At 39.7% G+C, this 12,534-nt stretch overlaps 1 protein-coding gene and 2 non-coding genes across 3 annotated transcripts; 2 read left to right on the forward strand and 1 right to left on the reverse strand.

Annotated features, from left to right (window-relative positions):
* Positions 1 to 2,247: 2,247 nt before the first annotated feature.
* LOC138954727 (uncharacterized) lies at positions 2,248 to 5,937 on the forward strand (the record flags this gene model as incomplete). Its single annotated transcript, XM_070326503.1, has 4 exons — positions 2,248 to 2,523; positions 2,941 to 3,071; positions 5,325 to 5,413; positions 5,704 to 5,937. Coding segments are annotated over exons 1-4 (586 nt in total), but the record flags the coding sequence as incomplete, so codon positions are not given.
* Positions 5,938 to 8,200: 2,263 nt separating this feature from the next.
* On the reverse strand, positions 8,201 to 8,273 carry Trnaf-gaa (transfer RNA phenylalanine (anticodon GAA)). Its single transcript has one exon. It is a non-coding gene; the product is annotated as a tRNA-Phe (tRNA).
* Positions 8,274 to 9,085: 812 nt separating this feature from the next.
* On the forward strand, positions 9,086 to 9,158 carry Trnaf-gaa (transfer RNA phenylalanine (anticodon GAA)). Its single transcript has one exon. It is a non-coding gene; the product is annotated as a tRNA-Phe (tRNA).
* Positions 9,159 to 12,534: the final 3,376 nt, after the last annotated feature.

Here is a 12,534-nt window from a genome sequence, read left to right on the forward strand (position 1 = left end):
GGGGAGCGGGATAGTGGTGTCTTCAAAATGGAGTTCCACTGTACAGTACCCAAACAATTTAGCCTGATTTATTGTGTACCTTGGGGTAGACAATCTCTCGATGTTACTGTATTCTGAGTAGCCGGGTTCACCCTCAGTTGGATCGAGTAGCCCACTGAAGAGTGTGTATATTGACCCGCTTGCGTCACTTTAGCAATACTTGGGTACAACTACCACTTCTAAGCATATAACTACGTCATGTCCCACCTAGCATATAACTACGTCATGTCCCACCTAGCATATAACTACGTCATGTCCCACCTAGCATATAACTACGTCATGTCCCACCTAGCATATAACTACGTCATGTCCCACCTAGCATATAACTACGTCATGTCCCACCTAGCATATAACTACGTCATGTCCCACCTAGCATATAACTACGTCATGTCCCACCTAGCATATAACTACGTCATGTCCCACCTAGCATATAACTACGTCATGTCCCACCTAGCATATAACTACGTCATGTCCCACCTAGCATATAACTACGTCATGTCCCACCTAGCATATAACTACGTCATGTCCCAAATAGACTCTAGTTCTGGGGACAGAAAAACAAAGTTAGCATAGCTCCCACTACAATCCTCCTGACCGCCTCGGGTATAGCATTGTCTCAAAACGAAAGTGATAAGAGTTGTCCGTGCCTGACATAGCCCGCGGCGCTGTCGGCGGGTAGTTACGGTTGTTTTGTTTACGTCCAAATTGGTTGAACGAGAGAAGAAGATTAGTGGTGGAGGGAAACGTTACTGTGTCTGCTGTTCAAACTACGCGGGTAAAGACGTTGAACGGCGGATTGTCATGCGGTTCCATTTTGCAAACACAAACCGGAACTACCTGCCGTTCCAGGGGCGCAACTCTGTCCGACTATCGCGTTATAGTTACGAGACAGTGTTATAATCTAAGGTGCTTTAAAGGCTCAGTGCAGCTCACAGCTCACAGCTCACAGCTCACAGCTCACAGCCCACAGCTCACAGCCCACAGCTCACAGCTCACAGCCCACAGCTCACAGCTCACAGCTCACAGCCTTCGTTTTGCGTTTTTGTTGCAGCTGAGTGCATTTACAGTTCAAAAATCCTCCTATGGTAGTAAAACAAACCCAAAACTACCCAAAGACGACATCTGTGAAGCTAGACAGTTTCTTGTTCACGCGAGTGCATAAATTAACCTAGTTATTACGTGGTGTTTGGTCGGAGTTCGATTCAACTGAGTGATTCCGGCTTCCATTTTGTTTTACACAAACTCATGATGACGTCTGACATAGTTTGCTTAGTGACGTGTCTTTTTTTTGCATGATGTGGTGATCTACCTGATCTAAATTTAGATCCAAAAATAGGTCAAGACCAGCCGGGTCCGAGTACGAAATTAATTCGTAAAAAAATCGCAGTTCTTGACTCTTTGGGTGCAAGTCAATGAAACTTGGTAGTTCTTCTAACGGATAGCTGCCTGAGGTATGACTAAAAGCCCCAGGGGCTCCGTGCACCTGGATTTGACAAGTTCAGTACCTTTAAGGTTTGCACTATGACTTTCCTAGCATACACGCCTGACCTCTGCCATTACAGTCTTCCCTTTTACATCACTGATAATAACCAAAGGCACAAGGCCTCGAACAGCGACAAGCCACGCCACAGAGATAACAGAGAAACCTGGGACGCGTTTTCTGGTCTTCGCATCACAAAAAGAACAGTTTGTTGATCTTTATATCTGGAATTATCTGGGGGTTATCTATCCCTAGCGGATTTTAACTTTGTTCAGTTATTCTGCAGAAAAACAGAAATGCTGCAGAAAAAAAACGGGAGACGGATACAAACGCTACTTTACAAGAACGTTGGTTTTTCTGCAGAAAAACTGTCACAGATTATTCCGAAGAAAAAGTAAATCGCAATAATGCCGCAGAAAAACATGTACACATTATGCTGCAGAAAAACTGCTTTGCTGCAGAAAAAAACCCGATGCTTCGGCGGATGATGACATTATTCAGAAATGCTTAAGAAAAAGCTTTTTTTCTGCAGCATTTCTGGGTTTTTTCTGCAGAATAACTAAATAAAGTCATAAACTGCTAAGGATAGTTATCTGCCGACACATAAGTTTGGCATGCGTCATAGAAACAAGTTGGAACTCAGTTTGTTAATCTCTCTATCTTGAATTAGCCGGGGATTCTCTCGTAAAAAAAAAACCTTGGCTTGCGTCACAGAAAGAACTAGGAACTCATTTTTGTTGATCTAGGTAACACGCGAACGAGCTCTGCATTCCCCCAGATACACAGTTGGGTTCGCGCAACAGAAAGACCTACGAACGCAGTCTGTTGATCTTGATATCGGGACGCACAGTGTGTGTTCCCTTCACAGAAACATGTCTCTCGTTCACGGAACAATAATCTGCATTTTTCTCTTTTGCTGCTTCGTGGGACAAGTGTGTCCTCAGATTTCTTCGCCCGGATGTCCTCTGCCGGTGAAAGTGCAGCATCACTTCAGTGTTGAACGGGTGAGGAAGTTAGTTCATTTCTGTTAGGTGCATTATTCGTTTACATGTATTATGTTTTGTGTTGTGTTGTGTTGTATTGTCTTGTGTTGTATTCAGGGCTCCCCACGGATACCACCCCCCCCCCCACACACACACACACACACCTAGAGGCCGGGTCCTGGGACCCCGTCAGCGGAGTCGTCGCAGTCTCTGAATTTCTAGTACGTGTTGTCGGCTTCGAAAAGTGCATATTATCATATAGCCCTGGTAATGTATTTTATTGTCTTGTATTGTTTTATGGTGTGTTGTGTTCTGATATTAACTCATCTGGTCTTGTCTTATCTGGTCTTGTCTTGTCTTGTCTTGTTTTGTTCGTACTGTATTGTACTGTAATTCTTGCTACTTTGTTCATTTTTTTTGTGTGTGCTCCAACGCCAGTTCCTTGGACGATGGAACGAATTGATGTGGGTTGCCCCGGAGGACGAGAAGGATTATGATGCTGCAGACTACTTCTGGTTGCTTGGCAACATGACGCATCATGGCACCATCCCTATTGGTTCCAGCGGCAGGTACGATTTTGGAAATTTTCATTAGTAGCTTGGCAACATGATACATCACGGCACGATCCCTGTTGGTTCCAGCGGCAGGTACGATTTTGGACATTTTCATTGGTAGCTTGGCAACATGATACATCACGGCACGATCCCTGTTGGTTCCAGCGGCAGGTACGATTTTGGACATTTTCATTGGTAGCTTGGCAACATGATACATCACGGCACGATCCCTGTTGGTTCCAGCGGCAGGTACGATTTTGGACATTTTCATTGGTAGCTTGGCAACATGATACATCACGGCACAATCCCTGTTGGTTCCAGCGGCAGGTACCATTTTGGACATTTGCTAAGATATCGGTTTTGTTTGATGTTGTTGATCTTATTGGATGGATTTTATTGCATTGAATCACCTTGCTTGAAATATATTCTTTGATCAAACAGAGACATTATTCCTTTTAAAATGCTTCAAAGGCAGAGAGAGAGAGAGAGAGAGAGAGAGAGAGAGAGAGAGAGAGAGAGAGAGAGAGAGAGAGAGAGAGAGAGAGATCGAGAGAGATCGAGAGAGAGAGAGAGAGAGAGAGAGAGAGAGAGAGAGAGAGAGAGAGAGAGAGAGAGAGAGAGAGAGAGAATTGAATTGAATTGCATTGCATTGAATTGAAATTTATTTTACGAGGGTGACAGAATTAGCAATGTATGCATGCTTGTTTTCATCCGGCCCTCGCCCATTGAGGGGTAACAAACAAGAAGAAATAAAAGATATAGTACAAATGACATATTTACCATAATTAACATGTCAAGCAACCAATAAGACATTTTAAGATGCATTGTGATTTTTTAGCAATGCTTGAAAATTATATATAACAGAGAAATATGTGTTTGTATAAAAATAAAAAATAAAAAAATCCTTCATGAATTATAATTATATAATCATGTTTTTCAATATAATCAGAGAGTACAGTTATATTTTGCCAGCTGCTTGATAATATTTCTTATAAGTTTTGTAAAAGAAACAGCATGTATATAATATTCCTTGAATGATGTTTCATGAATTCGTAATTTAATTATATTTGGAATGGCGAGAGAGAGAGAGAGAGAGAGAGAGAGAGAGAGAGAGAGAGAGAGAGAGAGAGAGAGAGAGAGAGAGAGAGAGAGAGAGAGAGAGAGAGAGAGAGAGAGAGAGAGAGAGAGAGAGAGAGAGAGAGACATTGTTCTCAAGAAAGATGGTTGAATGAACGGATCAGTCCACGTTTGTGTATTTGTAACTGTGTGTTGTTTCTTTTTTTCTCTTTTATTTTATTTTTGTAATTTGTTTTTGGTCTGTGTCTTTCTTTTGTTACATTTAGTCAAGTTTTGACTAAATGTTTTAACATAGAGGGGGAATCGAGACGAGGGTCGTGGTGTATGTGTGTGTGTGTGTGTGTGTCTGTCTGTGCGTGTGTGTGTGTGTAGAGCGATTCAGACCAAACTACTAGACCGATCTTTATGAAATTTTACATGAGAGTTCCTGGGAATGATATCCCCGGACGTTTTTTCTTTTTTCCGATAAATACCTTTGATGACGTCATATCCGGCTTTTTGTAAAAGTTGAGGAGGCACTGTCACACCCTCATTTTTCATTCAAATTGATTGAAATTTTGGCCAAGCAATCTTCGACAAAGGCCGGACTTCGGTATTGCATTTCAGCTTGGTGGCTTAAAAATTAATTAATGACTTTGGTCATTAAAAATCTGAAAATTGTAAAAAAAAAATAAAAAAAATTATAAAACGATCCAAATTTACGTTCATCTTATTCTTCATCATTTTTTAATTCCAAAAACATATAAATATGTTATATTTGGATTAAAACAAGCTCTGAAAATTAAATATATAAAAATTATGATCAAAATTAAATTTTTGAAATCAACTTAAAAACACTTTCATCTTATTCCTTGTCGGTTCCTGATTCCAAAAACATATAGATATGATATGTTTGGATTAAAAACACGCTCAGAAAGTTAAAACGAAGAGAGGTACAGAAAAGCGTGCTATCCTTCTCAGCGCAACTACTACCCCGCTCTTCTTGTCAATTTCACTGCCTTTGCCACGAGCGATGGACTGACGATGCTACGAGTATACGGTCTTGCTGAAAACTTGCATTGCGTTCAGTTTCATTCTGTGAGTTCGACAGCTTGACTAAATGTAGTATTTTCGCCTTACGCGACTTGTTCGTTTTTAATGTGTTTGAATTTTTGTTTATTTTGTGTGTGTATTATTTTTTGTATACATCAGAGATCCCTCCTCCGGCCAATGCTTTGGCGGACCTCTGCAGCTGCAGACGACCAACAAGCCTGGTGTGTTGCTACTCGACACAGGCAATGGTAACAGCCGTCTTGTTTACGTAGCAATCTGTAGCACGCTATATATCATAATTTCATGTTATGTTTAAGCTTCTCGCTCGAAGCTGTAAAAACCACGTCCTTCATCCTTCTCGCTCGAAGTTGTACAAATCACGCTTTTGAAAGTGTGTCTTTCTTTCTTTTTGTCTGTCTGTCTTGTCTTGTCTTTCTTTCTTTCTTTCTTTCTTCCTTTCTTTCTTTCTTCTTTTATCCCTTCTCCTTTTGCTTCCTTTTTCATTTCTTTTAACCCGTTCTTTTCTTCCTGTTTCTAGGCAAGGCAGCCACCCTTGTCTACGTCATGAAAACTGATTACGTCACTTACGCCAACGTGTACGGGTGTTACGAGTACAACAGTGACGCCAGCGTGTGTCACAACGGCAGAGCTTGGCTATGGAGCAGAGCAACCAGCCTGCCTGAGAAACTGAAACATGACGCTGTGAAACAATGGTCCCAGTTGTGTCTGGATGTCCGTACGCTGCTCAAGTACACCCCATTCCCTGGAAACGGTGAGTTTTTTGTGTTTGGTTTGCTTGGGGATTTTTCTCTCTATCTTTTGTTTTTGTCAATGACTTGTGTTTTTTTTCTTCTATTTGTTTCTTTTTACGTTTAGTCACGTTTTGACTAAATGTTTGACATAGAGGGGGAATCGAGACAAGGGTCGTGGTGTATGTGTGTGTGTGTGTCTGTCTGTGCGTGTGTGTGTGTGTAGAGCGATTCAGACCAAACTGCTAGACCGATCTTTATGAAATTTGACATGAGAGTTCCTGGGAATGATATCCCCGGATGATTTTTTCTTTTTTTCCATAAATACTTTTGATGACGTCATATCCGGCTTTTTGTAAAAGTTGAGGCGGCACTCTCACACCCTCATTTTTCAATCAAATTGATTGAAATTTTTGTAAATCAATCTTCGACGAAGGCCGGACTTCGGTATTGCATTTCAGCTTGGTGGCTTAACAATTAATTGATGACTTTGGTCATTAAAAATCTGAAAATTGTAATAATGTATTTTTTATATAAAACGATTCAAATTTACGTTCATCTTATTCTACATCATTTCCTGATTCCAAAAACATATAAATATGTTATATTTGGATTAAAAACAAGCTCTGAAAATTAAAAATATAAAAAATATGATCAAAATTAAATTTCCGAAATCGATTTAAAAACAATTTCATCTTATTCCTTGTCGGTTCCTGATTCCAAAATCATATAGATATGATATGTTTGGATTAAAAAACACGCTCAGAAAGTTAAAACGAAGAGAGGTACAGAAAAGCGTGCTATGCAGGATTGCAGCACAGCGAAACCACTATCGCGCTGAACAGGCTTGTCAGTTTCACTCCGTTTTGCACCAGCGGCGGACTACGGTCATTGTGAAAAAATGCAGTGCGTTCAGTTTCATTCTGTGAGTTCCACAGCTTGACTAAATGTAGTAATTTCGCCTTACGCGACTTGTTATTTTCTTATCCGTGTTGCTACCGAGAACAAAACATGATGCAAAGCTGTGCATTTGCTGAGCACTGTGAACAGCAAACATAAGCAAGTTTTTAAAATTATATTATTATGATATAAGTTTTGAGTTTTTTTATTCATTTATTCATAAATTTTAATTATTTAAATTTTATTTTTTATTCTTTAATTTTTTTAATTTTGTTGTTTGTTTGTTTATTTGTTTATGAATTAAGTAATTAATTAATTTGTTTGTTTGTGTGTTTATTTATTTATTTATTTATTCATTCATTTTTTCATTTATTCATTTACTTATTTATCAAATGTTTTGAAGTTAGGGGTTGAGGGTTTTGGGAGTCAAGGTGCAGGAGTAAAACAAGTCGCGTAAGGCGAAAATACAGTATTTAGTCAAGTAGCTGTCGAACTCACAGAATGAAACTGAACGCAATGCCATTTTTCAGCAAGACCGTATACTCGTAGCATCGTCAGTCCATCGCTCATGGCAAAGGCAGTGAAATTGACAAGAAGAGCGGGGTAGTAGTTGCGCTAAGAAGGATAGCACGCTTTTCTGTACCTCTCTTCGTTTTAACTTTCTGAGCGTGTTTTTAATCCAAACATATCATATCTATATGTTTTTGGAATCAGGAACCGACAAGGAATAAGATGAAAGTGTTTTTAAATTGATTTCGACAATTTAATTTTGATAATAATTTTTATATATTTAATTTTCAGAGCTTGTTTTTAATCCGAATATAACATATTTATATGTTTTTGGAATCAGCAAATAATGGAAAATAAGATAAACGTAAATTTGGATCGTTTTATAAAAGAAATATTATTTTTACAATTTTCAGATTTTTAATGACCAAAGTCATTAATTAATTTTTAAGCCACCAAGCTGAAATGCAATACCGAAGTCCGGGCTTCGTCGAAGATTACTTGACCAAAATTTGAACCAATTTGGTTGAAAAATGAGGGCGTGACAGTGCCGTCTCAACTTTCACGAAAAGCCGGATATGACGTCATCAAAGACATTTATCAAAAAAATGAAAAAAAACGTATGGGGATATCAATCCCAGGAACTCTCATGTCAAATTTCATAAAGATCGGTCCAGTAGTTTGGTCTGAATCGCTCTACACGCACGCACACACACACACACACACATACACACACACATACACACACACATACACCACGACCCTCGTTTCGATTCCCCCTCGATGTTAAAATATTTAGTCAAAACTTGACTAAATATAAAAAAGATCAAAAATTAAAGTGTTTACAGAATGGATGTGTCAACCGCCGGTAGTGTTCTGTGCCGGAACCTGGGATCGAACCAGGGACCTTTAGATCTTCAGTCTAACGCTCTCCCAACTGAGCTATTCCGGCTGACGAAATGAAAGGAGAAATACATTGACATTATGACTTGGGTGTAAACATTGTATCTGATTTACTGATTATATGCATAGGCTTACACGAGAGAGAACTCAGAACTCTCAGAATGTTATTGTAAACCACACTGTTGTGTTTGTACAAGGGGGGAGTAGAGTTTCCATTTCAATGTAGAGAGAGTGCGAGAGACAGAGAGAGAGACAGAGACAGAGATATGAGAGAGAGAGAGAGAGAGACAGAGACAGAGACAGAGACAGAGAGAGAGAGACAGAGAGAGAGAGAGAGAGAGAGAGAGAGCGAGAGGGTGGGCGGGGGGGGGGGGAGGAGGGGAGAGACAGGGAGGAAGAGAGAGAGTGAGAGATAGATAGAGAGAGAGAACGGGCAAGTCATCTAAAATTGACGATCAACCCCTCTTCAACCAGTTTATGAATCAAAAAGGTTATCTTCATTACGATTCCACAGACACCTTAAAAAGTCAAAACCAACGACAAACTGACAAATAAAACAGGTGGAAAAAATAGCAACAACAACAACAACAACAACAACAACAACAACAACAACAACAACAACAACAACAACAACAACAACAAGGGAAATAAATTCTGACATACTTTATATTCAGATCGCTGTACAGAACCTCTCTACCCTCTTAAACAAAATGGTTGTGTTCATCCCGAACTTGGCTTTGGGATTTACAAAAATGTCAACCAATCGATCATGTCCATGTCAGCCATGTGTGAAATGACTTGACACTTGTCAGCCTAGCCTAAAGCCTTATTTGAACCGATCTTTCCTATCATTTTCCGTCAGCCGGAATAGCTCAGTTGGGAGAGCGTTAGACTGAAGATCTAAAGGTCCCTGGTTCGATCCCGGGTTCCGGCACGGAACACTATCCGGCGGCTGGCTCTTTTTTTGGTGTGTGTCAACACATTATTTATTGGTTTTTTTTGTGTGCTCTTGCATAACATTTATTAACCTTTTTTATATATATATATTTTGCTTACTGTACTGTATTTTGCTGTTACTTATTTTCTCCGTGTTCATTTGTCAGGCGGATACAGGCTCCACACCAAAAATACATCAATTCTTATTCTTTCTTTCTTTCTTTTCGTTGTGGTTGGTGGTTTGATGGCTTGCTTGGTTGGTTGGTTGTTGTTTTGATTCTGTGTGTCATTCTCAATTCCTTTTTTTCCCTTTTTTTGTTCTTTCTTTCTTTCCTTCCGTTTTTTTTTATTATTTCTTTCTTTTTTTTACTTTCTTTCCTTTCTTTCTGGAGTATGCGCGCGCGTGTGTTTGTGTGTGTGTGTGGGGGGGGGGGGGGCGACCTTGATAAAGTATTCTCTCTCTGTCGATGATGTGTGTGTTAAATGAAATACAACCATTATAGATAGAGAAAGAAAGAAAGAAAGAAAGAAAGAAAGAAAGAAAGAAAGAAAGACAAAAAGAAGGAAAGAAAGAACGAAAGAAAGTAAGAGACATAGAAAGAAAGAAAGAAAGAAAAGAAAGAAAGATAGAGAGAAAGAAACGAGAGAGAAAGAAAGAAAGAAGAATTAAAACTGTTCTTGGTACAGAACCGTGATATACCGTGATGAGTCACAGAGAAAAACAAAATGTCAAAAAGTTTGTCTGCAAAAATATTCTGTCAACCGCCGGATAGTGTTCCGTTCCAGGGACCTTTAGATCTTCAGTCTAATGCTCTCCCAACTGAGCTATTCCGGCTGACGGGAACAAGGGAGAAATATTTTCAATTCAAGGCGTAAACTACGGAACGCGGATCGTATCAACTGATGAATCAAATTGATGCGTCCAAAACCAAGAATTTGATGCATCATGTTCACAATTTGATGCATCGTTTGGATGCATCAGAATTTTCGAGTTTTCCCGGAAAGTGCCGAGCAAAAAGCAAAATTTGAACCGGAATACGAAGCGAAACGAACGTCGAAAAACGAAAGTTTGAGTCGAGGGTCAAGGGCGTCAAAACTTCGTGTGCACAGAAAACAAACCACAAACAAAACAAAAAATGCCTTAAAATTAATAATGCCGTGACTTTGACTTGTTCCCTATTTAATGGTATGTTGTACGTCGTTTATTTTTGTTTGATCTAACCAATCTGTTTATATTCGTCAAAATGTCATTTCAAGTTTTTCCGTGCTCAGGCATTTCTTACGGAAAGACCGGAAATGAATGATCTTTCGCATGCATACAAAACCGAAAGTGATGCATCAAAATGATGCATCATTTTCTAAAAGGATGCATCATTTTCGTATCGGATGCATCAGTATTTGAAAATGATGCATCCTTTTTGAAAATGATGCATCCTTTTGTGAAAATGATGCATCAAATTGTGAAAATGATGCATCAAATCTTGGTTTTGGATGCATCAATTTGATTCATCAGTTGATACGATCCGCGTTCCGTAGTAAACATCTAATCTTACTAACGGATCATATATGCTTGACTGAATCGAAGGCACTCTTTTTTCCCACCGATCGGAATAAGTGGAGTTGAACAAAAAAGAGAAAAGGACGAGCACAAATATGACAACCGCTGGATGATGATGATGATGATGATGATGATGATGGTGATGATAATGATGATGATGTTGAGGAGGAGGAGGATGATGAGGATGATGATGTGCGTGAGTGCGTGAGTGTGTGCGTGTGTGCGTGTGTGCTTGTGTATGTGTGTGTGTGTGTGTGTGCGTGTGTGTGTGTGTGTGTGTGTGTGTGTGTGTGTTTATTATCAGTCTTTTTATTAGAGTTAACTGAGCAAGCGCTGCTCCGCATCGCCTGATCATGTTTGTGTTAAAAAGAATACTCCTCTCCATTTATTGCTGTTAAATTAATGTGTCCTTTTTACATTTAGTCAAGTTTTGACTAAATGTTTTAACATAGAGGGGGGAATCGAGACGAGGGTCGTGGTGTGTGTGTGTGTGTGTGTGTGTGTGTGTGTGTGTGTGTGTGTGTGTTTGTGTGTGTGTGTGTGTGTGTGTGTGTGTCTGTGTCTGTGTGTCTGTGTGTCTGTGTGTCCTGTGCGAGTGTGTGTGTAGAGCGATTCAGACTAAACTACTATGGACCGATCTTTATGAAATTTGACATGAGAGTTTCTGGGAATGATATCCCCGGATATTTTTTCTTTTTTTCAATAAATACCTTTGATGACGTCATATCCGGCTTTTTGTAAAAGTTGAGGCGGCATGTGTCACACCCTCATTTTTCAATCAAATTGATTGACATTTTGGCAAAGCAATTTTGCGACGAAGGCCGGACTTTGGTATTGCATTTTAGCTTGGTGGCTTGAAAAAACTATAAATGAATGTGTTTGGTCATTAAAAATCGGAAACTTGTAATTACATTTTTTTTTGATGAAAAGATCCAAAAATAATTTCATCTTATTCTTCGTCTTTTTCTGATTCAAAAACATATTACATCTATATAAATATACGACTTGTGTCTGTGTGTGTGTCTGTGTGTTCGCGATGCACGCCAAGGTTCTCGATGGATCTGTTTCAAATTTGGTGGCCATATTCAGGTAGACCCCGGACACAACCTGCTCGATGAGATATTTCAACACGTGCTCTCAGCGCACAGCGCTGAACCGATTTTGGTTTTTTCTCTGGATCCATTCCCAGTAACTCTTCCTTATCTTCTCCAGTGTTTTCAGCGTTTATCTCCCTTCCTTCGTGTGGCGTCAATCCATATTCCCGTTTCTATTTTTAGAAGGTCACTGTCGACAACGCTCAACCCATATTCCCGTTATACTATTTTTAGAAGGTCACTCCCGGCGAAGCCGGGTATTACTTTCTCCAGTGTTTTGCGCGTTTATCCCCCCTTCCTTCGGCAAAGCCGGCGTACACCGGCGCCGCCGGGTCCCGGCGCCGCCGGGTATTCGGCTTGACTTCTTCCCGGCGAAGCCGTACCCGGCCGAAGCGGGTATTCATCTAGTATGTTATATTTGGATTACAAACAAGCTCTAAAAATTAAAAATATGAAAATTATGATTAAAATTAAATTTTCCGAAATCGATTTAAAAACAATTTCATCTTATTCCTTGTTGGTCCTGTTTCCAAAAAAACATATAGATATGATATGTTGGATTGAAAACAAAATCAGTAAGCTTAAAAGAATAGACAATACAGAAAAGCGTGTTATCCTGCTCAGCGCGACCACTACCGCACTACTGCATTCTGCATTACTGTGATTTCACTGCCTTTGCCACGAGCGGTGGACTGACGAAACTACGAGTATGTGGTCTTGGT

This window comes from Littorina saxatilis, unplaced genomic scaffold (genome assembly GCF_037325665.1).
Source record: "Littorina saxatilis isolate snail1 unplaced genomic scaffold, US_GU_Lsax_2.0 scaffold_471, whole genome shotgun sequence".
NCBI classification, from domain to species: Eukaryota; Metazoa; Mollusca; class Gastropoda; order Littorinimorpha; family Littorinidae; genus Littorina; species Littorina saxatilis.